This window comes from Agelaius tricolor, unplaced genomic scaffold (genome assembly GCF_023055355.1).
Source record: "Agelaius tricolor isolate 1412-34295 unplaced genomic scaffold, bAgeTri1.0.p SCAF_24, whole genome shotgun sequence".
Classification (NCBI taxonomy): domain Eukaryota; kingdom Metazoa; phylum Chordata; class Aves; order Passeriformes; family Icteridae; genus Agelaius; species Agelaius tricolor.
In genome coordinates this window covers 8,424,714-8,452,513 of record NW_027269284.1, presented here as the reverse complement: position 1 = coordinate 8,452,513, position 27,800 = coordinate 8,424,714, and the positions used below count along the sequence as shown (strand labels likewise).

At 38.3% G+C, this 27,800-nt stretch overlaps 1 protein-coding gene across 1 annotated transcript; it reads left to right on the top strand.

Moving 5' to 3' along the window:
• The first annotated feature begins 20 nt into the window (after nt 1-20).
• Nucleotides 21-17,310, top strand: TRMT44 (tRNA methyltransferase 44 homolog). Its single transcript, XM_071447489.1, has 11 exons — nt 21-461; nt 2,647-2,764; nt 3,621-3,840; nt 4,991-5,059; nt 7,234-7,341; nt 8,740-8,811; nt 11,479-11,585; nt 12,226-12,409; nt 13,076-13,466; nt 14,298-14,414; nt 16,851-17,310. The coding sequence occupies exons 1-11, from the start codon at nt 56-58 to the stop codon at nt 17,081-17,083; spliced, it is 2,025 nt and encodes a 674-aa protein (XP_071303590.1). The 5' UTR covers nt 21-55; the 3' UTR covers nt 17,084-17,310.
• Nucleotides 17,311-27,800: the final 10,490 nt, after the last annotated feature.

Below are 27,800 nucleotides of genomic sequence, written 5' to 3'. Positions count from 1 at the left end.
GGAGCAGCCTGCGACGCGCTCCGCCTCCTGGCGCGGCGGCGGCGGCGGGCGGCGGATGGGGCCGGTGGGGACGGCGGCCTTGCGGGACCCTGGCGGCACCGCGCTGCCCCGCGGCTTCTGGGCGGCCGTGCGCGTGTGGCTGGAGAAGCCGCAGGTGGCCAACAGGAGACTGAGCGGCGCCGCTGTCCAGGCGGAGGGGAAGGTGCCGCTCGGCGAGGGCGGGGAGATATCGCCGTCCATGGTCACCGCGGGGGCGGGCGGGGGCGATGGCGGGCAGGAGGGGCGAGCGGCGGGGGCCGCGGAGCTGCGCCGGCTTTGGAGGGAGGTGCGGGCCCAGCTGGCTCTGCCGCCCCCGCCTCTCACGGCCTGGGGCGGGTCTGGCGAGCTCCGCGCCGTGCTGAGGACGCTGCTGCCCCGGGGCCGCCCCGCCGCGCCCCCGGCCCGGGAGCTGGCGGTGCAAGGTGAGCAGGAACAGCGCCGGGGGTGGCGGGAGGCCGGAGCGCGGCTGTGAGGGGCTGGGGCTGTCGCAGACCTGTCCCCTCGGAGATTGTCTCGCACATGAGAGAAATACCCTTTTTTTCTGCCGTTTGTGGGAAGGAAGATGGACTTTTGTCCCTATCGTGTGCTTAGGGTTTATTTTTTACCTTTCGTTGTTGTGCCAGCAAGCATTGAAGTTTTAGCATTGAAAAACAGATTACAGAGGCCAGGGAGCTGTGACACTCAGGAGCTGCTGCCCACGCTCGTAGTGCAGACCTAATGACAGCTTTGCCAGGAGTGACTGGAGTGTTGGGAAATGCGGAATTACTGAACAGAGCAGGCAGCTCTGGCACCTGCCTGGCCAAGCAGAAGTGTCTGTTTCGACTTGCTTCATGTTTAGTGTTGCTTAATGTGAAAAATGTGTATTTTATGATTGGCTTTTTGCAAATATTAAAATGAATGTTATATGTGTTATGTTAGAAAGTTATGCTGTATTAATTTTTTAGTAGTGCGTTAAGTATAGTTTTAAGTTATAACATAATGTTAAAATAGAGACTGTTTTGAGTCCTTTTTTTTAAAGAAAGGACTCACAGCAAAATAGCAGCCACAAAACACCTAAATCTTTCAGAGAACAAGGATTTATTGCTCCATTATCAGAAGAAACAAACTTCTTCTGCCTCGCTCAGCCCTGAGACGCCGTTAAGATTAAGAGGAAAAAGTTGATGCTGGCCAGACAGAATCCTTTGTTTGAATAGAATTTATGCATCATGTATGATGTGTATAAATATGCAACAAATTATTGTTTTTCAGAGTTAATCCTCTGTTAATGGGTGTCCTTTTTCGGGCTTATGCTGCCCAGAAAAAGGTACCCAGACATCTGTAACTCTTTGTTTCTGTTGTCTCATATTGTCCTAATCCAAATTATTATTACTCTAATTATATTGCTATTTTTATAACCATTTTACTTTTAAAATTTTAAAAACAAGTGATTAGCATTTTTCACATTAAGAAAGAATCTCAACTTGTTGCTTTTTTGGGGTTTTTGGGGTTTTTTTAATTGTTGTTTTTGTGTGTGTGAGGGTTTTTTTTTGTTTTTGTTTTGCTTTAGGGTGTTTCTTTACATTGTATGATGGTAATATGCTCGAATAAATCCTGCTAATATAAAGAAACTTACTTAGGGTAGAACTTGACACTGCTTTTACGATAAATTTTGGAAAAATGTTGATATGGATTAAATTCTAGTAGTAGTGTTTTGGAAAGAATTAGAATTCCAGAAGCAGCTTGACTTAGAATTCAGAAAGACTGATAGTCATTTATGGGCCACACTTGGGATGTTCTTGAGGCCTTTGATTCTTACCTGATGCCTTCAAAAAATCGGTGCCTTTAAAAAATATTATATGTTGCAGTTTTGATTTATTTTTTTCTTTTGATGGCAAGAGAAGATGCTCCTGAGCTGCATCTATAAAGTGTAGCTCTAAGAAAAAGCCTAGGAGATTTTTTTAAATTATTTTTTTTTAACAATTAAAAATATTAGAAGTGGAATTGCTAAGGATGGGATGAGATAGCAAGACTTAACGTTTACTCTATTGCTAATTAATTCTTTCTTGTCTAACTCAGAAAACTTTGGAGTCCATTGGAAGTTGATGAAAAAAAGCCAATGTAGCCTTTTTTATTTGCAAGAACATTTGTTTTGATGGTAATTAAAAAAACATTTTCAAAATGGAGAACTCTTAGAAGTTATTCTGCAAAAGTCACCCTGGGTAAACAATAGCTAAAAAGATTTTTTTAATTTTTAGAGGAGGTAATACTGCATATACACCTGCTTCCCAGGACTCTGGATTTGCTGTGGGATATTGGTATACTAGAAAAATCTTACTGTTTAGTTTTTACTTTATTAAAATAGTTAGGTTTGATGAAAATGAGTACTCCTGGTCAGCCCTAGATATTCTGGAAGCATCATGCCATAGAATGCTAAATTTGGAGAATTCAAATCATCCAGTAGCTTCAGATGTCAGGAGCACCAAGAAGCAGATCTATTCCTGGCATTGTGCTCCTTTCTCTATTGTCTTAGATCTTACCTGACTGGTTTGCAGGCAGAAGTTCATTTTGGTGCTAACCAGGGTGGGTTGCACCATGGAATAATAAACCCTTATTTGCATATCTTTTCAGATGTGTACAATGGAACTGTGACCTTTCTGCCTTTGGAGGAAAACAGTGAAGGAAAATACCTGGTTAAAAAGTGCAATATTTATCAAATTCAACTTAAACACATAAAAGATGAGGAATGGTAAGTGTGGAGTGAGGAGAGGAAGCAAACAGTAAGTTATTGCAAGAGTCACACAATGGTTTAATATTGGTATGTAGGCATTTTCGATTTTAGAATTTTCTGCTTGATTAGTAAATTACAGTAGTGGTGTGATAGGAGTGCACAGTGTTCTCTAAAAAGAAACATCTACAATACCCAGAATAATGTAAAACAAACTTGTTTCACCTTTGAATGTAAAGATTGACTGTACCTTTGCATGGTCTAGAAAAAATGTGCCTGTTCTGATCATGAGGATGTAGCAGTGCCTGTGAGAAAGGGTCTGTGGGTGTTACTAAGGGTGAGGGTCAAACCAGAGTTGCTGTAAATGACTGAGCTTTAGTCATTGAAATATGGACCATTCAGTTTGGTCCTGAGCATATGGGGATGCTCTAATAAAATCTGAATCAAGTTAGGGATGATGAAATAATGAGTTGTGACAATGGATATATTTTTCTCTTAATTTTGCTTGTTATTTTTCAGGAATTTGAAAAGTTGACTTTCACTGTTTAGTGTTTGGCTGTCTTGTGAGGTCAGGTTGCTCATCATCTGTGAGTCCTCATTTATTGTGTTAAATGCATCATGGACTCTTATGTACTGTGTTTGAATTGAGAGATAATGAGCTAACAAAATTCAGAGGAAACTGTTCCATTATTAAGTAATTTCACTGGTTTATTTTCCCATTGTTTCTCTACATATTTATTTATTCTCCAGTCTAGTTTTATATCTCTGATCTGCTGGTTTTCTCCATTTTATCCTTGTTTTCTCTGTCCTTGAGGTAGCTGAAATAATGAAATGTTGTATTTATACTAAATTATTTGTTTGTTTGTTTGTTTTTAAGGTCTGTATCTGTTGTAGCTCCATTTCCAGAAGATTGGTTTTCAGATGGAATTGTGTACCCCAAACTAGCATGGCTTGGAAATGAACTTTTGTCCAAACTGGCTAAATGGTCTGTGGAGCAAAAGCCCAGTGAGTTTAAAAGTACACTCTCACTCATTTCAGTAGCAAAATACAGCAAGGTTTATCAGGACCTGAAAGAAAAGTACAAAGAGATGGTAAAGGTAAGCTTAAACAGTAAATGCAGTGATATTATCCTTCCTTCTTTTTTTTTTTACTTCATTAAAGTGTAATGAAGCTGCTTCTTTCAATAAATTCTTTTTTTTTATTAAAGAAGCAATTGAATTGTAATGTATGTTTTTTGGTTTCGTGTTTTGGGGGGCTTTTTTGATAATTGTATAGAGAATACAACAGTTCAGTACTTGGACAAACTTAACTGGAAAAGCAGGATTTAGAGCCAAATTCACAATAAATATTTGGATATTTGGATGTATCACTTATGATAAAAAGGAAGAAGTAAGTCAGTGGAATAATAGTTATCCACATTTTAGAAGGCATAAATAAAACACGTCCTTCTCCAAAACCTTTGGATACTATCTTAATATGTGTTTGAATTAGAGGAGCAGTGCTGTAACTTGTTTGCTTATCTTGGAGATCCTGAAGAGCAGCAGAGTGCTGTATGAAGTAATGTCTCTATTCTTGCAAACAAAAAAATTGATCAATGCTTTTGTAAAACATACAGTGAAAATGCTGAAATGTTTTACTGATAATATTTCTGTACTAACAGGAAGAAACAAAGCAGAGGAGAATTAGAGTTTTGGGTAAGGCAACAATTCAGTCTTTAGTTCTGCAGTAGAATTGCTGCTGTTGCACATTTTAGTCTTTGTTTCAATTCTTCATTTACAAAGTAACACTTAGGAATAATACTTCAGCTTTCTGTCTTCCTACTTCAGATTTTGATTCTTTGTGTTCTGTTGTGCCAGGATAATTCCAGGTCTGTTCCTTGTGAAAAGAAATTCACAAATGTTCATGTCCTCAGTGTTGCAGATGTATAGATCAGATTTTTTTCTCATGAGAAAGTTAAGCAAAAGATACATGGTCTGTTACAGAATAGGTGCAGCTGTTTACTTGTGACCTGCACATGTGGAGCCAAAATGTTCTTAGAAACTTTATTGTTTGGTTGAATCAAACAGTCTTTATATTCTCTGGGTATATTTTAATGAGGTTAAAGTCCAAAATCTGTGAAGTCCAGAAACTTACTGAAGTGAATAAATATCCAAATTACTGTGTCTGAATATTTTTGAGGTTATTTCAGATGATGCCAAAAATAAATATTTATCTATTTTTCATTCTGTTTTTCTTTTTTTCCTGAAGGTGTGGCCTGAAGTGACAGATCCTGAGAAATTTGTTTATGAAGATGTTGCCATTGCCACTTACTTGCTGGTAGGGAGCTGCTTTACCTAATAATATGCTGTAAGGTTATATTTCCTGATAAGGGAACCTCTCTAGAGAAGATAATTTTAGAGGTAAACAAAAACTTCTTCTTGAAGATATGATGAAAATTTGTAGTCTTCTCTCACAGGAAATTTGTCATCTACATACACAAGATTTATTTATTTCTAAATGAAAAACCCAAAAGCACTGATGCAGAAGTTATAAGATGGATCAATAAGAGATTAGGATTGATTTTTTATAAATTTTTCTATTACTTGTTCATTTTATATTATGAACAAATAAAAACTTAAGGTTTTTCACTGCTATGCCTTTTCTTGATAAAATTTCAGCTCAAATCCCATCTTCAACTGTAATAAGGTCAACTGCAGATGCTAGAAGTGCAGATAAATGCTTGGTGCAATTTTCTCAAGCATCTATCTACTTAAGATTCTATGAAAATTCTGCCACCTGCTGTTCTTAGAAACTTCAGGTTTTTAAAAGGCAGGCACATACATATTTTTGTTTTCCATCCAGGGTGTGGTAAGAATATGTCTACGTTGAACTATTCTTGTAGCATCTTACCTAAATCAGTTTTTCTGAGTAAGTTAGCTCATTTCCAATACTCATTGAGGACTAATTTTGTTAGTTAAGTGTTTAACCCCTTAGAACCTTAGATACTGGCCTGTGGAAATAGCTATGTAATAGACTTATCTACCATTTTTACTACTATCTTAATATTCAGTGTTGAAAATTAGGAATTTAGTTGTAGCCACAAGAAAATTCTGGAGTGATAGCATTTTTATACATGTGATTGTTGGTTTACAGTGATTTTATTTTGACTAATATAGCAGTAGTTATCAGAAAGTCATTAAAGTCATTCAATATGCAGTTTAAGTAAATGAAAAAGTATGGTATTAATAACCTAACCTGCTGCAAAATGTTCAGGTATCTATTTGATGGTGTGTGAAACTCATTGTTTAGAAGTACATTATACAGGTGATTAAGAAAAAGTAGGTCCAGTGTTAAGTTTTATGGATTTATGGCATCTGCATGTGACCATTTTATTTTCCAATCATGTTGACATCACTCACTATCCAGGGGCATGGCCAAGGGCATGGCTGTTGTGTTGTGAAAAACCCTGCAGGAATTGGGGATAGGATCTGTGAAGGATGTAATTAGGGATTTCTGGGATACTGCCTGGAGTGCCAAAGTGCAATGATTGGTAAATCTAAAACCATAATCCATGAGATTAGCAGACTGTGTTTATCTTCAGCTTTTTTCCTTCTAGCAAAATGCACCATGTTACAAATACTTATTTTCATAGTTAAGTACTCTTCAAGATTTTTGGTAGTCCTAGTGAAAAATCAGAGTGCAGAGTTACAAATGTGTGATCTCTACCTTCTCATTGAAGGAAAAAGAGTTGGAAAATGGTGAAGGTTAATCCATACTCTGCAGAGAAACAGCCACTTATTAATTATGGATTATATATCTGGGTAAAAGTACCTACTTATGTACAGATCAGGGACAAGAATTTGACTGAAAGCTTTGGGGTCCCTTAGCTGGTGTAGAATTTGGGGCAGTTACCTTTCTAGGTAACACTGTTGCTTTGTTCAATAAAAGGGAGGTTGCAAGTACCAGTGTATCATCAAGTGATCACAAAGAATATTTTGGGGTTTATTTTCAGCTCTGCCAGCAATGCTTTCTTTAATGCAGTGGATAGAAATGCATCTGTGGTGTTACTTGCAGAGACACTGATGAAGTTTACTTGATACTTCCCTTGCTTTCCACTGTTCTTCTCTTGTATCCCTTGTTTTAGCAACTTATTTTACATTAATGTTCATTCTAGCCCAGAGCTGTAAAGTCCTGACTAATTTCAACTCCCAATGACTCAAAATGTAGTGGAGGATGTGCTTAGCACTTAGAAAACTATTGATATTTTGCAAAATAATTCTTGTTTCACTCCATAAACAGTGTTTTTCTGTTTTGTTTTGGTTTTTTTTCTTTTGTTTTTTTTTCAGATTTTCTCTTTTTTTCTCTACATTTATTTTACCTGTGAGTGCAGTGAATGTTTTCTGTCAAGTCTGCATTTCCAGCTTTCCTCTGTCATCTCCAATAACATTTGATGGTTTCTTACAGGGAAATGTGAGAGCAGAAGCCTAATATGTTTTGTTTTCTTTTCTTAGATTCTTTGGGAAGAAGAGAGAAAAGAAAAAGGATTGACCAAGAAACAGTCATTTGTAGATCTTGGATGTGGAAATGGTTTGCTGGTTCATATTCTAAACAATGAAGGGGTAAATAGAATGATTTTTAAAATAATTATTAAAAACTAGTGTCAATATTCTTGTTATGCTTTCCTTTTATCTGGCATGCAAATAGCCAAAATAAATTAATTCATGTTGCTAAACCAGGATTTTGTCCCTCTAGTTACTAACAGAAAATCCTACCAGAGGATTAGACCATTCATTTATTTATCTTAATTAGTGTATTTAATTTAAATTCAGGGCTATTTTTTCTCAGAAAAAGAAAAGAAAACTAAAGAAGGTAATGGATTACTTCAGTTATGCAAAAAGGAATGTGAAATTTCGACATAGGTTCTACCTCTCACAAGATGTGTTCATGAACTCATTTTTATCCAAAATGAATTCTACTTGTGATGTCATAAAATGTTTTTCTATATCTTTGAAAGCAGTCCTGAGATTTCTTCATTAAAAATGCCTAACAGCATACTGTACTTTTTGGAGTAAAAATGTAGCAACAGCATAATTCAGTTTGTTGAGGCACAGTTGCTGAAATAGCAATGAAAGAACAGTGAGACTAAACAAAACCCATTGAAGTTGGGTCTGTCTGATTCAGAAAATTGCATTTTCCACTTTTGAGAGAACATGGGGAAATTTTTAGAGGAAATGAATGTCTCTTATTAGATAAAGAGATGTCACTGGGGGAGTAGGGAAATGTTCCAAGTTCTCCTAGCACAAGATTTCTATTCTTGTGTGGCCAGAAAACTTTTGTGTACCATAAGCTGCTGTTTTCTGTGTGGATTTTTCAATCAGTCAGTCATTCATTCAGTGCTGACAAACACTGACTGTCAAAAAAATCATGTATGAGAGTTTTATGAGACTTTTTTTAGTAATTGATTTTTCTTAGTTCTGCACAAGGTTCTTGGATTTCAAATACTACACAGTCTTCATTTCTGGCTTTAGTTTCCAGTCTATTTCCTCTTCCCTTTAATTCAGACAGGGGAAAAAAGTATTTGGGTATCAGTAGCTGATAGGTGGTTCTCCACTAAGGCCTGCTTAGAGAGTAGCATTTTTCTTTGAGCCCTGTGGGTGCTGCAGTAGCACTCAACTTGTGAAAGGCCTTGATATTTTAAAAACAAACAAACCAAAAATCAACACCTCTGTTTTTACATTTCTAGAGATACAGATTTTCAAGAGCAGTCTCAGTAGGTGTGCCCAGGTAAAATTTTGAACCAGATATATTCTTAAGGTTTCCTAATTATTCCCTTCATATTTCAAAGGGAAGAAAGGGAATAAAAGTATTCAGCTGAAATGGCAAAGCTGGTTTTTGTTGTGTGTCTAAATCTTAACAGGAATGAAATAATTGAAGTTAGTGTGTACATTTACTGAACTTACTTGAAATTTCTGAAAAAAGTAGTACTTAAATGGAATATTTTTGTTCAAATATTTCAGCATCCAGGAAGAGGAATTGATGTGAGGAGAAGAAAAATATGGGACATGTATGGACCAGAGACACACTTAGAGGTATTATGCAAATGTATGTCAGTCTTACTGATCTGTACATTTATTCATTGGTTCACTGTTTCAGGATGTATTGATGCAAGTGTAAGGAAGCACACTGGTTACACACAGTTGTCTAAAGGGACCCATGGGTTTGTTATGCTGCTACCCATATCCCTTGGTGGTGTAGTAAGTTGTAAAGGGAGAAAAATATGAGAAAAATATTGTATTGTACCCTTGCATGTTTGCAACTTGTTTGTTTCTCAGCCAAAAACCACTGGCATGATTTCTTACTGCATGTACAGACATGCACACCATGAAACAAGCTTTCTTTTTACCAGATGATCAGTATTAAGCAGCTTTATTTGCACCACTAGTTCATACAAGATAATAAAGGCACTCATAATTTGTGATAATTACATGAAAATGATTCTGACCTTCTAGTGCTATGTTCTCTTTTAGGGGGCAAAGTTGTTGTTGAACCTCAAAGGAGCCAACATATATAATAGCAATAAAAACCTTCAAAAATGAACAGGAAAATGAGTCTGCGAAAGGGATTATATTTCAAGTTTCATGTTATCATTTTCATGAACTATTTGAGCACAGGAGCATTCACTTTGATTCTGATACTGATTAAATCTAATAATCTGATACTCATTAAAGCATGGTGCCAATGAGCAGTTGTCCTTGGGAGGTGAGGTGTTCCTGGTTTTTTGTTCTTCAGGTCTAGAATTTCTTACTCTGTTCTGTCAAAATTTTCAGCTCCCAATATAGTAAAATAATTTTCCACCTGTGGTTGTTCTCTAGTGCTGTTTTAAAGTTCATTCAACATATTATGAATTGTTCATTCAACAATGAGGGTGCTAACTCATTAAATTAGGAAAGAAAATCAATTTTCACAGATGGGACATCACAGATTTCAGTGTTGTGTAGCCTTCTCTTTTCCACCCTGCTATTTTGGGTACAAGTTGCCAAAACTGCCATATTCCTTTACTGCAGTCTGCAAGCAGATCTTACCGAAAAGCTTCAACAAACAACCCAAGCCATCAAGCTGTGGTGCTCCATCATTCTTCTTGTACTGTATTAAGTCACATCTGATCATGATGAACAGCATTGTCTCTCTGTCTTTGTATTACATGTTCCTATTTCTGCCTAGAAAGATTAGAAACAATAAAATATATGCTGAGGAAAGTGATGATTGATGCCGGAAGGAATTAGACCAGGAACAGGAAGGGTGAAATGATTTTGCAAGGCTCATGTAGCCACAGAAGGAAAAAGAACCTGCTCACAGTTTGTTGCCCCTGTAGCTAATTTTGTTTTGATCTTTACTTCCAGCACGAGTTGCAGGGTAGCTGTTGCCACCTGTGGGGTTCAGTACAGTTCTAACCTAAATGGATGTAACAGGTGGCACTCTGTGCTTCCAAACTGCTGTCAGACACGGTGAATACAAATTTGATTGGGGTGACTGTCAGAATGGGCAGTGGGGCACTGGTAATTCATGCTATGCCTAAATTGAATGATCAAAACTGAAATGTAAAGTATGAGCAATGTGTTTAATCAACCTTAAGAAAACACTTACCAAAGCCTTGGTAATTTAACATCCAGTAATCTGCCAAAAAAACTTGTTACGTTCATTATCTAGAAATGTTTATGCATATCTAAAAATGAGCTGTAGTATTTAAAGGGAACAATTTTAAGTGAACAATCACCGTGTTAATCCTTAAGAGGGATTTGGAAAGTAACCAAGATAGTCTGAAATTCCCTAATTAGTGGTTTTGGTTTATTTTATTCTTTAATTCCTATACAGATACATGTGATGCATGTACATGTGAATTTTAAGTTCTTAAAACATATCTTTTCTTTATAAAAAGAGATTATGGGTGTAATTTCCGAAACTTTTCCTAAAAGACTGTGGAAATTCAAATCTAAAACTTTTTTCAAATTTGCCCAATAATTCTTTTAATGTTCATAGAGATTTTCAGGGAAGAGTGTCTACTTGCATGGTGTCAGCATCTTTCAGTGCTTTCTCTGCTGAACTTAGTTCAAAGTGAGAAAATGTACTTGTGAGGCACAAACATCATAGCCACTGCAGAACATTTGAATTTAGCCTGTATGAGGAATTCATCCTCTTGGTTTTATTTGAGGTTTCTTTTGTTTGATACTGTTGTATTACATGTGAATGATAGCATGTGAAGAGAGCGGTGTTCTGTATACTAGGATTTGATTTGGGCAGCAGCTGTGAAGGAGGAGAAAATAACAATGAAGGTGTGTTCTGATTAATTGCTGTGTGAGTCCTACAGACTGCAAGATGGCAAATTGAGTGCCTTTCTGAAAAACCAAGTTCAGGCATACAAGTGACAGAAGGAGATTGGCAAGAATTCATAATTTAGTGTATGATATTTGTTTATATATATAAATATATATATATATATTTGTTTATATATATAATATATTTAAATGCCAGATATCTTAATCAGATTTGCTGTTCTACTGTTTTGCTGACCCATGTTTTGTGGGTGTTTTTTGTTTAATTACTTCTCTGTAGCTATAAAAAATTGCTGAGGAGAACATTGTTGATGTCTGTGCTGCTCACTCACCTTGTATTTGTGAGCCGGTATTACTTGATATTAAATAAAATGCTTTAAAGAAACATGCTATAGCATTCACTTGCTGTGTTGTTCTGTTTTGTAGGAAGCTACAATCATTCCAGGTGACAGTCATCTCTTTCCAGACACTGACTGGCTCATAGGAAACCATTCAGATGAATTAACACCATGGATACCTGTAATTGCAGCTAGGTATTTTTGCAGAGGGAGGGGAGTGGGATGGACTGAATTAAAAAAACAAACAGACAGAAAAAAACCAAACACCCCCCCCCCCCCCCCCCATTATTACCTATGTAGGCTTGATAAAAACTGTCAGCTTTGTTTCCACACCAGTTGTTCTTTTAAGACTTGCTTTTGATGCAAGTTGATTATTTTTACAAAGTGTTTTTGTAGAGAAGTGCAGATGCAGTATTTACTTTCTCATAGAATGCAGTGCAGTATTTTGCTTTTGACATTCAAAAACCAAAACTGTTTTTATTCCTTGTATGTGAAGCTATTGAGTGGCTTTTTGTTGTGTTTTTTTTTCTTGTAAATACAAGCTTATGGTTCTGCCTTCCCTTGTGCTGTTGTGCTCTTTACCACCAGCAAAAGTAATTTAGTTTTACTTCTGCAAACTAAGTTGGCAAAGTAGGTTGCTGCATCAAATACTTTGTGAAATGGTAATTTTGACTAAATTGATCATTTGATTGAAAGAGGAAGTTACAAATATATTGCATGAAGCTCTGTAGCTTAATAAAATTTCCATTGTTGCTTTTATCTGATAGGTTGTTTGTTAAATGTTTATGTTTTCTGAAATAACTTACTGTTCAGCAGTTTGTTATCCTTCTTGTAGGTCTTCCTATTCATGTTGTTACTTTGTGCTGCCATGCTGCTTCTTTGATTTCCATGGAAAATACAGCCGAAGACAAAGCAAGAAAACTCAGTACAGAGAATATCTAGATTTTGTTGCCCAAGTGGGATTTGTATGTGGCTTTCATGTGGAAGAAGATTGCCTTAGAATTCCATCAACAAAAAGGGTAATTTTGGCCTCTGTAGAGCTTTTGTCTTGTTTTTTTAATCTGCTCTGTTTGAAGCGTGTGGATGTTTGTTCATTGTTATTTTTGTAAGATAAGATTATAGTCAGCTTCATTACTTGATACAGTATGCTCTGAAAAGAGATTAAAAATACTCATTGTTTTCTTGGGAATTATTCTCTTAATGTTATAGGTACAGTCCCCCCCCCCCCCCAAAAAAAAAAAAACAGGAAAAAATGAAATGTTTCATGATTTTCTCTTATGTCACTCTATATGATGAAAAACTTGAAAAACCTTTTTTTCTACCTTAATTTTTCTAGTTGCCTTACTTTGTACTTAATTTTGCTGTTTTTCTTGTCCAGTGAAATTCAAAGTGAAGTCTTTTCAGAGTAGGAAGAGGTGTCCAGCTTTAAATAATCTGAGGGTTAGAAACAAGATTTTTTGCTGTGTGATTTTATAGCATGATGGATTATGATTTGTTTACTGGATTTCTTCTGGGGCACCAATATTCAAAGACTGGAATTAAAAACCCCTCAGGTGTTACTGAGCATTGAGTTGATATTGGATTTTATTGTAGGTAGTGAGAACCCTGCATAAACATGTGGAGTTTGTGGGGCTGGGTGTAAATACAGGACTCTGATAGTGATTTACTTGTTTCTGCCAAAATAGGTCAGTTTTGTTGGGAAAAGCAGGACCTATCCAGCTGCAGAACGTGCTCTGATTGATGAGCAGATAACACAGTTTATTAACAGTCGTCGGACCTGTGCTGGGGCCACATGTGACAGAAGGCTTGGATTTAACCATGAGCATCACTGTGGTGGTCTGTGCAAAGAAGCAGGCTCAGAGCCTCCTGAAGATGAGACTGAAACAGCTGGTACAATTTGGATGCCTGGATTTCGACCCAGAGAAAAAGTAGAACAAGTCAGAAATTGTGCTTCCCTCCCTCGGGACTTTGTAGATGAAGTGGTTCTCAATGTGGCAAACTTGCTGTTAAATGCAGCCCCCCAGAAATCATGTTCTGATAAACAGGGTGGAAATATGAATACCTGGAATCAAGGAGGTGAGGTTATCTTTCCTTTACACTATCTTTAGCTGGCAGAACATGTCTTTTCCAGCAAATTTACAAGTTTGTGAATAGATTTTTAGGAAACACTGGGAACAATACAGTAGCAATCAAAGGTGCTTTTTTTTTCCACTATGTTTTATTGCATGTAGAAGAATATTTTGAAATTGGTGTGAGTTTTTTTCCTCATTTACACTTAAACACTGGAATAGAATCGATTTTTATTAAACCAAACCAAACTAAACCCACAACTCTACCCTATTTGTGGAGAATATTATGGTTTAGGATATTAACATAATAATTAGCTATACTTCTGTAAGAGTTTGTAAGAAGTCCTTTGAAGTGCCATTAGGTTACAACATGATTAGGATTTTTTAGTTTAGTTTTAGGAACAAAAAGAATGTTAAGCTGCTGTTAATTGTATAAGCAGTCAGTTATCACTACTACCATCTTTCCATTTTCTTCCATCTGTTTTATAATTTACTCACTGTAATAAGTCATATGTTACTGACTAAGTCTTCTTAACTACATGCTTATGAACAGTGCTTATTGCACTGAGGGTTACATGCTACTGTAAAAAATGCAGAGCAAATAAAAAGTGTCTTACTGTAGAAATTCTGACCTGAGTCCTGCAAAATGAAAGTTGCTGTTTTACAGACAATATACATATAAAATATATACCATACATTATATTGGGAAAAAAGTTGCTGCAGTCCTGGTAGATAATTCTGACATTCTGCTCACAGTCATTACCTTGAATAGAAGTTGAATCGTATTAAGGTTTTATAGAGAAAAGTTTTTAATCATTCTACCATTTTTTTATTGCAGAAAGCCTTTCCTTGAGAGAAGTAGCAGAACACTTGGATAAAGAGATTTTAAAAAAGCTGAAAAGTGAATATGGAGGCCTGCAGACACTACTCAAGAACAATCATCAAGTATTTGAAGGTAAAGGAGTTTTGAGTTGGTTTTTTTTTTCTCCTTAATTATTTATCTCCTCTATATGCAGTTAAACTTAACTGAAAAATTACTCTGGTGGTTTTTTAACTAGTTTGTATCTTTGTAGAAAACTGAATATTCTTTATGTGCCCATTGCTCCAAGATATTGTTAGTAAAGCTCTTATGAATTGAGATTGGTAATGCATCTATCAGCAAAATGTTCTGCACTGACTGTATCTGAAAAGACAAGCCTTTAGTTCAGGTGGCTGATTTGATGCTATTCTTTGACTTTTTATTCTTGTTTCTTCCTATGAAATACTGATGGTTTTGAGGCTGTGAAATACAGAGCAATATTACTAAAGCATTTAGCCGGGGCTAAATGCTGACATGAAATGTGTAAATGCTGACATGAAATGTAAATGCATGCCCAAAGTGTAAATGCTGACATGAAACAAAATTAGTCTCCTTAAGAACCTATAATTATGAGGCTTGATGTGTTTATAAAGCTTGTGTTTGTGCAGCTTGTGGTAGCATGGCAGAAAGAACTCAGTAGCAAGTCTCTGTGGCTGGCTGGGTTTGTTGATAGCAGTTTTTTGGGTTTGTTTTTTTTTCCCCTGTTGTAATGTGTGGTGACAGTGTGCTTTGTGTAATTTGTGCTTTGGGGCTTTTTTGTGAGTGTGAAGTTTTGCAAAACTGAAATGTAGCTTTGCAGTAATACGAGATCTTCAAGGTTTTATCAGTATTAAAGCTGCTTCAAATTTCAAAATGTGTTATGTCTATGTCTCCTGTAAAATACTGATGAATTAATCCATGGAAAGTAATCCTGAGTATGCAACCTGTTTGTTGCCAGTGGTCAACTTAAGCAAGTTTAGCATCCACTAAATATTTGTGTACACTTGGCTGATAGAATCCTCCTGAATTACCATCCATTAAAAAGAGTTGGTCATGTGGATTTTTTTATATGTCTGAATTTGGTTTCCTATCATTAGGAATAGCTGAAATAGGTTTTGCAATATGTTATATTGTAAATGGAATGAGCATTTTAAATTGGCTTGGAGGCTGTGTGCACATTACCTATGAAGAAAAGACTGGGATTAAGTCAGACCATCTCAGTAATTTATGTCACAGGGCCTGGGGAGGGACCACTTGATTCCTCCCTTAGTAGCATGTCACCATAACAAGAAACTTCTGGTGGTCTCCAAGGACATTGCTCCTGCCCAGGAGGACAGAGAAGAACATAGCTACAGCTCTTTTGTCATTTTTACTGATTTTTTTTTATTTTAAGTGGATGGATGTACACACACCAAACAGAAACTGGGTCTTAGAATAATTGATCAGTGGCAGTTTCTTTAGATCGGGTATCTTGTCCAATACAAGACTGGTTTTCTAGGGAAAAATTATGTTTGATAATAAATACCTGTTAATTTTTCTTCCTCTTTTGTGAGGGATTTTAAAGCTCAGCTGAAATTGCTTCTTGATTGGCTTACTATGAGTTCAGATCTGTCTGTGTATCACAAGGAAACCTGGAGACATTAATTCATCCAGGGCAGACTGTGTGATATTCAGCTGTCACTGGACTTGTTACTATTTGAATAGCAATGATCAGAATGCAGAATGGAATTAGTTAACTATCCCAAGCTACAAGTGTCTGAGACAGAAAGAAGGTGTGATTGAAGCAGAATATGAAGGTAGAGCATGGCAACTTAAAAGTGGCAGATTCTTCCCTCTTCATTTTCACTGTTGTTTATCATCTGTTTTTTTTTTTTTTCTTCCTCTCTGGCTAATTTCCTTTTATCTGTTTACTCATTTAAGGAGTTGACAGAGATTCAAAAGTGTGTACATGTGCAGTTTATGGGCCTAACACAGCAAACTAATTTGAAAAGCCCAAAGTGCTGAATCCTTATTAACCAATGATAATTCAGTGTTGGTTCTCATGAAGGATTAGACTTGTCATCTCCTTTGTGCTGTGTGTTTTTGGGTCAGTGAACTGTGAAAGTAGCAGAAGACACTTGCTGGTAATCACATTTGAGATGTGGAATCATAAAGTTAAAAACATGGGAAGAATTACAGTTCTTGAAGTTGAAACTTCTTTTGTTAGAACTTGCAATCTAAGTTCAGATGATTTTAGTCTCAATGATCCCAACCGCTATATTTAAAATGAACTAACAAATGTCTACAAAGATGATGCAAAGGTGCCTCAAACTATTCAGCATTGCAGTGAAACATCTCTCAGGGAAATTAATCAAGTCTTCTTTTTACTGTGTCTGCATTATCTTTGTAGTGGTTTGTTGTGTACTTCTCTCTGTTTCTATACAAGATGGTTTTGCCTGAGTGATCCATTTGTAGAATGTTTTTCATTCACAGAATGTCACTACAATGTTTTCCAGTATAATTGTCATGGATCTCTTATTAACAGCTACATTTTTGTTTGTTTTTAAATCTTAGTTCTAAATGGGAGAGTTCATATTCGTGACTGGAGAAAAGAGAAACCACCAAGTAAAACTAAACCTGAAGTGAAACGGCGCCTTTCAGCTGAAGCATTTAAAACACGCCTCTGTTGGTTTTTCATTCATCATCCTGATGGCTGTTCTTTACCTTCTGAAGCTTGCCCATATGCCCATGGGACTGAGGAGCTAAGGCAGTCTCAGATGATTAAGAAGAAAAAACATATACAATAATGAAATGTTGCAACTTGTGTTTAGATTTATGTACATAAGAGAATCTATGATTGACTTTGGGACTGCCTAGTGTGTGAACATCTGTACAGTATGGGGGGATTTTCCTCATTTCTGTGCATCTTATTTTGCAGTTGGTTTACAAGTTCTCCTGTATTTCTAATTCTTTATTTTTTTATTAACAGGTAATAGGCATAGTAAAGTACATTTATATTTTTGGATTTGTCACAGCTTGTCTAGCATGCCTTTGTATAAGTAGAAAAGTTTAAAAACTTAATTTCCTGGGAAACTCCTCATGATCCTTAATCAGATCAAAAGTACATGATGCAGCATTTTCAAGCCCTGAAAATTAGCCTGTTTTGTTCCACAGTTTCCAAGTGTCTTAGGGAAACTTCTCTGTCCAGCCATCCAGGTGCTATTCTGGCAGCCACACCTGCAGCACCTGAGCTGGGACTGAAGCCCCTTCACAGCAGGCAGCTCCAGTGAGCCCAGGGTTGCCCTGCTTGTCTCCCTACACCCCCCACACTCACACAGTCAGACAAGGTTCCTTTACTCCCTGGCCCCAGGATTCCCATAGCACAGGTCTCAGTCCTTAAAATAATTTAAACTTGGTGCAACAACAAAATAGCAGCTCAAGCTGCTGCCTCTGATGAGGGACCTTGTACAAAGGAACTCCTGGGTTTTTATACCCTCGCAGGCCCAACACACAAAGTCTGGGGATCCTCAGCTCCTGCCTCATCTCTGAGTGTCCAGTGCTGCCACAGGTCCCCAGGCCCTTTCCTGTGTGAAGGGTGGCATTTCTCAGCCTCTTGCCTGGGGCTCCCACCACTCAGAGCTCAATCTGCAGTTCACACTGCAGCAGCTCACCTTGCTACCTGCACTGAATGTGTTCCTCAACAGGAGGATTTATGGTTTCTTATAACTCATAGTGGCTCTTGGGAGTCTTGCCATCAGAAATGAGAGAGATTTCACTCTTTCATGGCTTGATAGCTTCCTTTCCAAGTTACTATGCAGTAATAATATAGAATACCCTTCATAGTCCTTTCCTTGCATTTTATTTTGATTCAAAGTAATTGGTTTGCAAGAAGAATTTTCTGGGAAATTACTGTGGAAGCCTTCAGATGTAGATGTAGGTTTTTAAGGGTTTGTAGGCCACACTGTCATAGATTCATAGAAGGAGTTGTGTTGGAAGCAACCTTAAAGATCATCTAGTTCCAACTCCCCTGCCATGGGCAGGGACATTTTTCACTAGATCAGATTCCTCAAAGCCTCATCCAACCTGGCCTTTTCTTATTTTCAAAGTAAGGAGTAAAAGTAGAAAATCTGTTTAATAATATTAGGATGATGAGATTTCTGTGTATCAGATAACAAAGGAATGTTTAGCACCTTGAGCAACTTTTAGCCCCTTTGGTAGAATATGTTCTTTAATAGGTTTAACTTTTAAATGCACATCCTAAGAAGAATACTGAAGCTGATGAAGGGTGTAGAGAATATGTCCTGTGAGGAGCAACTCAGAAACTGAGGCTTTTTAGCCTGGTGAAAAAGAAGCTCAGAGGACTCTTATTAGTCTCTACAGCCTGAAAGGAGGTTGTAGCCAGGTAGGGATCATACTCCCAAGTAACAAGTGACAGCTTGAGAGAAAATTACTTCAATTTGCACCAGGGGAGGTTTAGATTGGGTATTAGGAAAAACCAAAGGACTTACCAAGCATTGCAACAGGCTGCCCAGGGAAAGGGTGGAATCACTCTACCACACCTGGAGGTGTTTAAAAGACATGTAGGTGTGGCATTTAGGGCCAGGGTGGTGAACTGGCAGTGCTGGGTAAATGGTTGGAGTCAATGACCTTAGAGATCTTTCCCAATTCTATGATTCTATCAACTTACCAGTGAACCTAATTACTACTCAGTGGCAGTCATTGAACTGGTGTCATACCTGTTAAGTACTTGTAAAGTTCAATATGTGCTGTACAAGTTGTGACAAGGACTTGTGTTCTGGCCCAGTTTGTACATTGATAGTGTGGAAACTCATCTCTGATCTACTGAGACAAGACTTTGATTGCAAAAACCTACTGAAGAAAGGCAAGATGAAGATTACAGAAGAAAGTTGCTAAAGAAGAAATGTGGAGGTGGGTGCAATGACACAGAAAGTGAGTGCAGGTGAGATCTAGGGGTAAGAGTGAATAAGCCATGCGAGGACTCAGTAAGAGCTCAGGGAATCTGGACAAGAAAGAAAGGAAATGATTGAATACAAAGCAGAGGAAAAATGAAAAATTACACCATAAACACTTTTCAAAACAGTTCCATGCACCCTAACTTCAAGCAGCAGGGTGCACTCCATGGCATGAAGATGAAACGGGCTCCAAAACTATTGGCAGGATAGGACCAAAAAATTGACAGAAATGTTGCATATTCTCCATTTTTCCTTTGCATTTTTCTTATGATCTTGAAAGAAGCAGCACTTGCTAGATCACAATGACCCTGATAATTGCAGCAGCATCTTGCTCATGGATCATGTACCACATTATCCAATATGCTAAATACTACAGGTACCTGTCCTACCACTGCCAGGAGCTGTGGTGGGCTCTGAGCCTTTCCCATAGCTCTGGTTTGCAGTGTTTGCAGTGCTGGGTATCACATCCTCAGTTCAGCTCTTATCAGTGCTGTGTTACAGACAGTACAGAATTTGTGCATTTCAGAAAAAAAGAAGTACCCTGAGGTGAATTACCTGAAGGGGCACATTGAATGCTGTTCAGTGAAGGTTATTGGACTAAGGGGAAGAACAGAATAACTCAAGGAAACTGCAACTGCCATGAAACAGGGCAGCACAGAAAGGGAACACAGCTGATAGAGTAGTTACTGTTGTAAGAATCAGAAAAGGTTTTTGCCTATTGAGAGGGAAAGAGCTGAGAAAAGAGAGGAAATTGTGTGAACTTGAGCGTAATCAAAGGATGAGGTTACCTACCTGAGTTAGCTTTTTTTTGGCTATGTGAGAAGTGAGAAGAATCTCTTATTTATTGTTTGCCACAATAAATAAGATGCTTATTTATTGTGATAAACATACTGGTGTGTTTGTTGAGGAGGAGGCCCCTGTAAAATTAAGTTCATGCTGTTTCCAGGTAGAGATTGTTTCCAAGTGGTGCAAAAAGGAAAAACAGACATTGAATTATTTTCCAGTCATAGGTGTCTACCCTGATAATGCACCTTGGGGTAGGATGTGTTTACTTGAAAAGGGAGATTTCCTGAGCTTGCATGTGGGGCCTTTTAGGTAGGTTTGGAGGAAGTGAGGGTTAAGAAGCTGGGAAAAAAGGTTGGTTTTGAGGGGTTTTTTCCTTCTTTACACTAAAAGGAGAATGAAATATGTGCTTGACTAATTGAAGTCACAAATATATGCATGATAAGACTAGTGAATTAGTTTTAAAACTACTTTTTTTTATTTGTGCAATGCTATGATAACTAAAATAGCTGCTGTTGCACACTGCCTCCTCTGTATAGGCTTTGTTTCTGAACTCACCAGCATTCAGCTCTGTCACAGATGTGTGAGGGCTGTTCCCCTCCATGTGTGGCATCCCTGCAGTGGAGAGCCAGCCAGCAAATCTGGAATTACAGAAACTTCCCTGTTGTTTGCAGAAATGGGAAGAGAATGTTTTTGCGTCCAAATGCCAACCTTATATAATTCCACATTTGTATGTGAAAGTAAATGCTGAAAGCAAAAAGTGGCTCTGTTTTATGTAAATTTTCTATCTTGTTGCTTCCTGTCTAATCCACATCCTTAAAATGGCATTAATCCAGCTTTGGCAATGGATGAAATACTATGTGGAGTAAGAATCAGCTCAACTCTATAAAAAACTCTTGCTCCACAAGGACTTCAAGCATAAAGTTTCAATTGTTCATGTGATGCTGTCATTATACTCTTTAATTTTTTTACCATTATTACCCATTAGTTAATTCAGCTTTATTTGAAGCCTATTTTATAGAGGCTAAATACTTGCTGTGTAGATAGCTCATGTGAGTGAGAGTATAAAGAGAAGATAGGTGTCAGATTGCAATCAAGAATTCTGGGATTTAGAGATTTTATCTTTCCATTTGTAGATTAGCTACGGTTTCATTAAGGCTGAAGAAATATTCTAAATTCAATAACAAAGAAATGTGTGTTTGCCTTTGCCCTTAAACATCAGTAAAGGATTGTATTTATTTGCTCATCCCTAACTGACAGCAAATTCCAAGACTATATTGTTATTTATGGGATATATATGTATAGCCTCAGAACAGCTGATTTTTTAATACACCTCAAACCAGAAAATTTTCTCTGTGTGTATTATTTGGGTTGTCTGTTTACAATATTACTGTCAGTACTTCAATTATTAGCCCAGATTTAGAGCAATTTCTAGAGGAAGTCTTACAGCTTGCTGACAGTAAATACAGGTTTCTACCTCTGCTTTGTAATAAAATTAGGCTGCTTCTTATGGGTTTTGGGGCTTTTTTGTTCATATTTTAAGTTTTAAATGCTAGTTTGAATAGACTGTGCTTGTTGAACTTCATGAGGTTTGCACACGCTCAGCTCAAGCCTGGTAAGATACATCTCCCTTAACTCTTTATCTGTGGAGATCTTACCATATTTTTATGGCCTGGAATCTTGCTTTATTTTTATAAAATAGGCAAGAGTGAGCAACCAATAGCCTTGCTTAGGACATAGTAATGGTAGATATTTGAGAATCAACAGAGATGAAATATAAAATCTGTAACAATCCTAGCAAGTCACAGCTAAAACAAATAATGAGGCAGGTATCCACTAAAATGTCTAAACATTTGGCATCAACTGATGTCAGACAATATGTTTTGTTATTGCTCATTACTTCTGTTTATATCACTGAAAGTGTATTTTCATACAGAAATTGTGGTTCATTGGGAATTCACACAGAATGTAATGCTGACATATTAGCACAAGGAATAGTTTCCACAATCAAGATTTTCTGCTGTTGTGTCGTGCTGGAACTGTGAGTAGCATCTTACAGTTTTTCTCTGAGGCATTGGCACATTTCTCTTGTGGAAGGCTGGTGCAGCAGCTCTGTGCTCCCATGGCAGTGCTTTCCTGGTGGGCTCTGTGTGCTGGCACAGGTTTCAGTGAACACTGCTCCAGCTTGAGCCTGTGTTAGTGCTCATTTACCATCCCAGAAATGCTGCTCTAGGCCAGTTCTAACTGGGTGCTTTTACAATAATACTAGATGAAAACTGCTTAGCAATTGCAGCACAGCTCCTCTCTTCCCTCTGCAATTTTAATTTAACAGGTTTTGGCAGCTCTAAATAGGTGAGTGTAGCTCTGGTTGCCTCTGTGGCAGGGGCATCATAGCAAATTTTTGTTCAGAGATCAGTGGATCTACGTGCATTAATTTCTCTGTGAGCCCTCCTGTGCTTGGCTCAGAGCTGTGCAGCCAGCCTTGCTCAGCTGTGGGGGGATGCCCAGGGAGCAGCACTGGGCTGCTGAAGCTGGATGCACCTGTCACACTGTCCAACACCCTCCTTCAGGCTGCCAGTCAGGCTCCTTGTCTGACAGCTGGCCAGACACTGCACCAAAATCCAAATAGTCCTCCTGGAAAGCCTGCCCTGAATAAGTGAAAAGGGAAGTGCCCTTACTGTTAATTTATATTATGAGTGGGGTGTACACAGAGATACAACTCTTGTGAAATTAAGAGCCTTTTTGCTTTGCTTTGCTTTTTTGTTTCGCGTTAGAAGTTTTTAATCCAGTGGAAATAAAATGAAGCTGGGAGAAGAAGGGAAAATTGCTTGCAAGATGTCTGTCTTTTGTCAGTACATCATGGTTTTTTTTTTCCTTTGACTGTGTAGCCTTCCTAGGAGCAATGCTTTTACTTTCCACCAGCCTGGTGTATCTTCACTGGCCTTTGGTGCATTGTGAGAAAATCCATCTGGTACAGTCATTGTTATCCTTATCTCTGTTTTGCTGTGGAACAGTATAGACATAGTAATTTTAGGTGTGTTTTTTGGTTTTTTGTTCATTTATTTGTTTGGCTTTTTTGTTTTCTTTTTATTTAATGTTTGTTTTGGCAGATTATTTCAGCGACTTTAAATCCCATAGTGAACACATCACCTGTTAGCTGTGATCTGACAGTGCTGTGAATATAATTACAGAGTTTAGCCCAGCAGCCATATTCCTTCTTGTATCTGGAGTCGAAGCAGATGGGGAATGCTTTCAAGTGAAAGGAGTCTTCTCTTCTCTGGAAAGCTTCAATGAACAGAATTTTGCACTTTTTTCGTGTTTTTTGTTTTACTCAGATGTCTCCTCAGGGATTCTAATCTCAATTTTAACAGTAAAAAAATAGCAGAACAATTTTATTAGAGGTCTGTGGAAGTGTCTGGGTGTGAGGCCAGGATCACTTTAGTTGGATATTTTCCTGTTTCAGAGCACGCTGGTGCTGTGCTGCTTTCCAGCGTGACCAGCAGGTGGGGAAAGGGACAAGGTAGCAGAGAGAGCAAGCGGAGCTGCCAATCCCGGGTCCAGCGGCTGCGGGGCTGCTTCTCTCTCGGAGTCTCTGTGGTCGAGATGACCCCGAGGTTTAGAAAGTCTCTTTTTCCCAGCCCCGAGATCGAAGTAGGAGTCAGGATTCTTCGGCTGTGGTTTTCAAGATTGTTTATTTTCTGTTGTCTATAACATTCTTTTTCTGACCTGCTGAGGTCTGTCTGGCAGGTCAGTCCGTGGCACACTGACCACCCTTGGGGTGGTGCTACCTTTTTATACTAAAAACTACGTGTACATTATTTACAATAATTTTCCAATACCTATCACCTACGTTAGACAGTCTGCTTCTAGTCTAAACCAATCCAAAAGTGCCACATCACCCAGAAGATGGAGGCTAAGAAGAAGAAAGAAGAAGGACAGGGCACACCCAAATCCCTCCATCTTGGCTTCTGAACCCCCATTTTAAAAACCCCAAAATTCTACTTTTCCACCTTGTGACAAACTAATTATCATTCTACTTAAAATTTCGGGGCTTGTAAATCTTCATATAGAGTTGGTAATTTTCTCCATGGGTTAAAATCAAAGCCACAGGTGTCTTGGGCTTTGTGCCAAGGTCTCTGAGCCCCTGGCCAGGGGCTGGAGCCATGCAGGGCAGCCAGAGGGATGTCCTGGGTTCTGACACTTCCCCAGCTGCCAAACTGGCCTGGATGGCTGCACTGTGTTTCTTTAGATGATGTAGACTATTGGCTGCTGAATCTTTCTTTCGAATTCTTCCTGTATTTCTCTCTTTAAAAGATAACCTGAATTTACTTCTCTCTAGGATCTTCTGAATAAACATGAGTATCTGAAGTATATTACCAAGTGAAGTAACTCGACCACCACCAAATAAGTGGCATTATTTTGATAATTGCCCTAATCACATGAAAGAGACCAGTTAAGTCATTTTTCAGCAAGCTGAAATGCAAATTATTATTAAGAAGGTGGGTATTTAATGTTGCTTTTTTTTTCCCTCCCTCTGAAACACTGCCTTTCTTTTTAAAAGTGCCTGTGGTGTTCTAGGTGTTGCAGTAGATGGGAAATAATGGTGCTTTTTGCCAGCTTTCCTCTTCTGGTGCGATTGTAATTCCTGAATGCCTCCTGATAAAGAGAGAGCTGTCAAAATCTTTCTTTTTAAAGACTTCTTGGAATTCCTGTGACTGTAGTGGCCAAAACAAATCACCAAAATGCTTTGCACTGGTACAAATTAGTGTCTATAGGGGTCCCTATGTGGAGAAGTGGCTTTATGGTGCAATTAAGTGCCTTTGTGAACTCATTTTTTTTCTTTCCTTGCTGTGCCAGCTTTTGGTGGTAAAATTGTCATCATGATAGGAAAAGGTTTTTTAAAGATGTTTTTGAACCTTGTGCCGTCAAAAGAATACTATAAAACTAAATGAATAACCAACTTGAAGTGTCTCAGTAAAAATAATAATAATAAATGTACCTTATGGGCATCCAACAAGGAAGGACAATCAGCAAGATGCCAGCTGAACACAGCCAGTGAAACTTTTAAAATGTGTCTCAGACAGGTAATTACTGTAGCTCAAGTTCCCAAATAAAGAGCTTGTCATCTTTCTTGCTCTTTGCCACCAGATATTTAGCATCAATTTGCATCTGACACAGGGTGTCAGATTGCAAAACTGATTTGTGTGGTGTCTCAGTCACTGAAGCACTTTTCCTGTTTAAACACTGATGCTTCCCTCAGAAAATATTTATTCTTTTGATTAAGTGGGGTCCTTCCGGTTGTACTACCATGTGTTTTTTATCTCTTTGATGATACTGTGTCCTATTGCAATGCTGCTAAAGCTTTGGAAATGTCCATAAAAAGACTCAGAAGTATTAGTTTGATGAGGAAAATGGAAGGAAATGAGTAGTGTTAGTGTTGGCTGCTGTAAGAACAGCCAACCAAGCAGTAGCAACCCCTCTCCTGGGCAAATGGAGAAGGAACTTCCCTGGACAGCAATTTAGTGAGAGTGACTTTTAGGTAGAGAGATTCTAACTTTAATAATAATAATAAACACACTGAGCCATATAAATGGCACTTGATGTTTGTGAAAGAAAGTTCCAATGCTGATCTATCTGGAGATAGATCAAGCACTGTCAGCCTGGAGGCAGATCCATGGAGCCATACCAGTTCATCACAGCTGGACTTGGACACTTTGATCACAGAGCAGAGGTACCTCTGCAGCTGCACAGGAAGCCCCACCACTCCTATGCCTCTTTTATTTACAACCAGATTCTGGTGTTAGGAAAAAAGGGAAAATCACCTCTCTTCTCCTCCAAAAAAAGAACCTTTATTAAGGCCCTGCAAAGGCAATGAGTTATTTTCTGTTAACTTTTTTGAGGTACAGGACCAAGCCTTGATCAGTTTGAGGTTCCTTTGAACACCTTTGCTGCCGTTACTTATCCATCACAGCACTGCATCTCTGTACTTAGTAGATTATGGGCTTAATTTTGGAAAATCCAGATGTGTTTTGTAAATTTGTCAACAGGCAGTCAGCTTTGGCTGCAAATACTGTTCCTAAATGTGTGCCCTGATGGGAAATGGCTTTTTATGTGTGTTTTCTCCTTTGACTTGTCAAAGCTTAATCAGTGGTCAATTCTTATGAATAGGGCACTGAAGTTTCTGATGAAAGAAACAGGTTATGTTCCAGCTGCTTCTTTGAAGTGCTTTACTCTCTGGATTATTGTCAGACCTTCTGTAGTGTCAGGAGAAGTTTTGCTGCTCTTTGCACAGTAACTAGTTTCTGCCAAACACTGTGACATGTTACAGAAAGCCATGTTTGCATCTGTGGAGAGTCAAATGGCGAATCAGCTGTATGTTCTTCACAGAGAAACCTATAGGTTGTGTTTCCTTCTGCAAGTGGGTGTTGAAGAGAAAGGTAAGAGGTAAGATAAATCCCAGTAGGTGAGCACAAACAATGGTTTTTAGAGAGGGAGAAAAGCAGGATAGCACTTGTGTTCCTTGGATGCTTCTGAAAGAAATAATTGCTGCCTGCATTGCATAGTATATGTCCACAAGATCAGTCCTGGTTGTTGGCTGTCTGACACTGAAAATAGACTGTACCTTTTGTTACTGAGTGTGTCAACCATTTCTGCATTTTCCCTGAAGAAGTAGAAGGTGTTTAGGCAGAGATGAGATCTGTGTATGCTCAGTTCTTTTTGAGTTTTTTTTAGCATAAGTCAGGCAGCTTTGAGCAATTCTCCTTTGACTCATTAGCTGTCAAAAGCAAATGGAAGGCATAAAACTGTTTCTTTCAGAGAAGAGGAGTGTAGCTGCAATACAACCCTCCTCCATATGGAAGCATCCTTCACATCAACCCAGGCTTATGCATAAGCAAGAACTGACACATAGCATGATGTATCTGCCTTGAGTCCTAGGGGCAGTTTTGGGCACCACAATACAAGAAAAATATTAAACTATTACAGAGTGTCCAAAGGAGGGCAACAAAGATGGTGAAGGGCCTTGAAGCTGTGTGAGGAGTGGCTGAGGGCACTTGGTCTGGTCAGCCTGGAGGAGAGGAGACTGAGGGGAGGCCTCAGTGCAGTTACAGCTCCCTCATGAGGGGAAGAGGAGGGGCAGACACTGATCTCTGCTCTGTGCTGACACTGACAGGACCCCAGGGAATGGCCTGAAGATGTGTCAGGGTTCAGGTAGAATAGTAGGAAAAGGTTTTTTGCTCAGAGGGTGACTGGGGAGTGGAACAGGCTCCCCAGAGAAGTGGTCACAGCACTGAGCCTGACAGAGTTCAAGGAGAGTTTGGGGAATACTCCTGGGCACATGGAGTGATTCTTGGGGATGGAGCTGTGCAGGGCCAGGAGTAAAACTTGATGGTCCCTGTGGGTCCCTCTGAACTCAGCTTATTCTGTGATATTTATAATAAGAAAGGAAAATATATGAAGAATAATAAAGTTGTGCAAACGTGCTGTGCTGGTTTCAGCTGGGCTAACTTTTAATTTAATTGTAAAAGACATTTGAGATCATCCAATTCAACCATGCTAAATAATAAAACATTATGTTTTATATACACAGGTGATGGTCCTTATATATATATATATGCTTTATTATACACAGTGCAGTGATATGTGTATTATAAAAGAGGAAAGTCAATCTTTGTGTTTGAGCTTTGGTGTAACAAGTCCTAAGGTGGCTCTATAGCCAGCAGTATGCCAGTGTAGTGCTACTTGTTACATTGCTTGAAGGAAATTATTT

Excerpts from the sequence above, each read along its gene's own strand:
- TRMT44 (XM_071447489.1), top strand. The coding sequence starts at position 56 with ATGGGGCCGGTGGGGACGGCGGCCTTGCGGGACCCTGGCGGCACCGCG. Across the intron at positions 8,812-11,478 it reads GACCAGAGACACACTTAGAG|GAAGCTACAATCATTCCAGG; the intron begins GTATTATGCAAA and ends TCTGTTTTGTAG. Across the intron at positions 12,410-13,075 it reads GAATTCCATCAACAAAAAGG|GTCAGTTTTGTTGGGAAAAG; the intron begins GTAATTTTGGCC and ends CTGCCAAAATAG.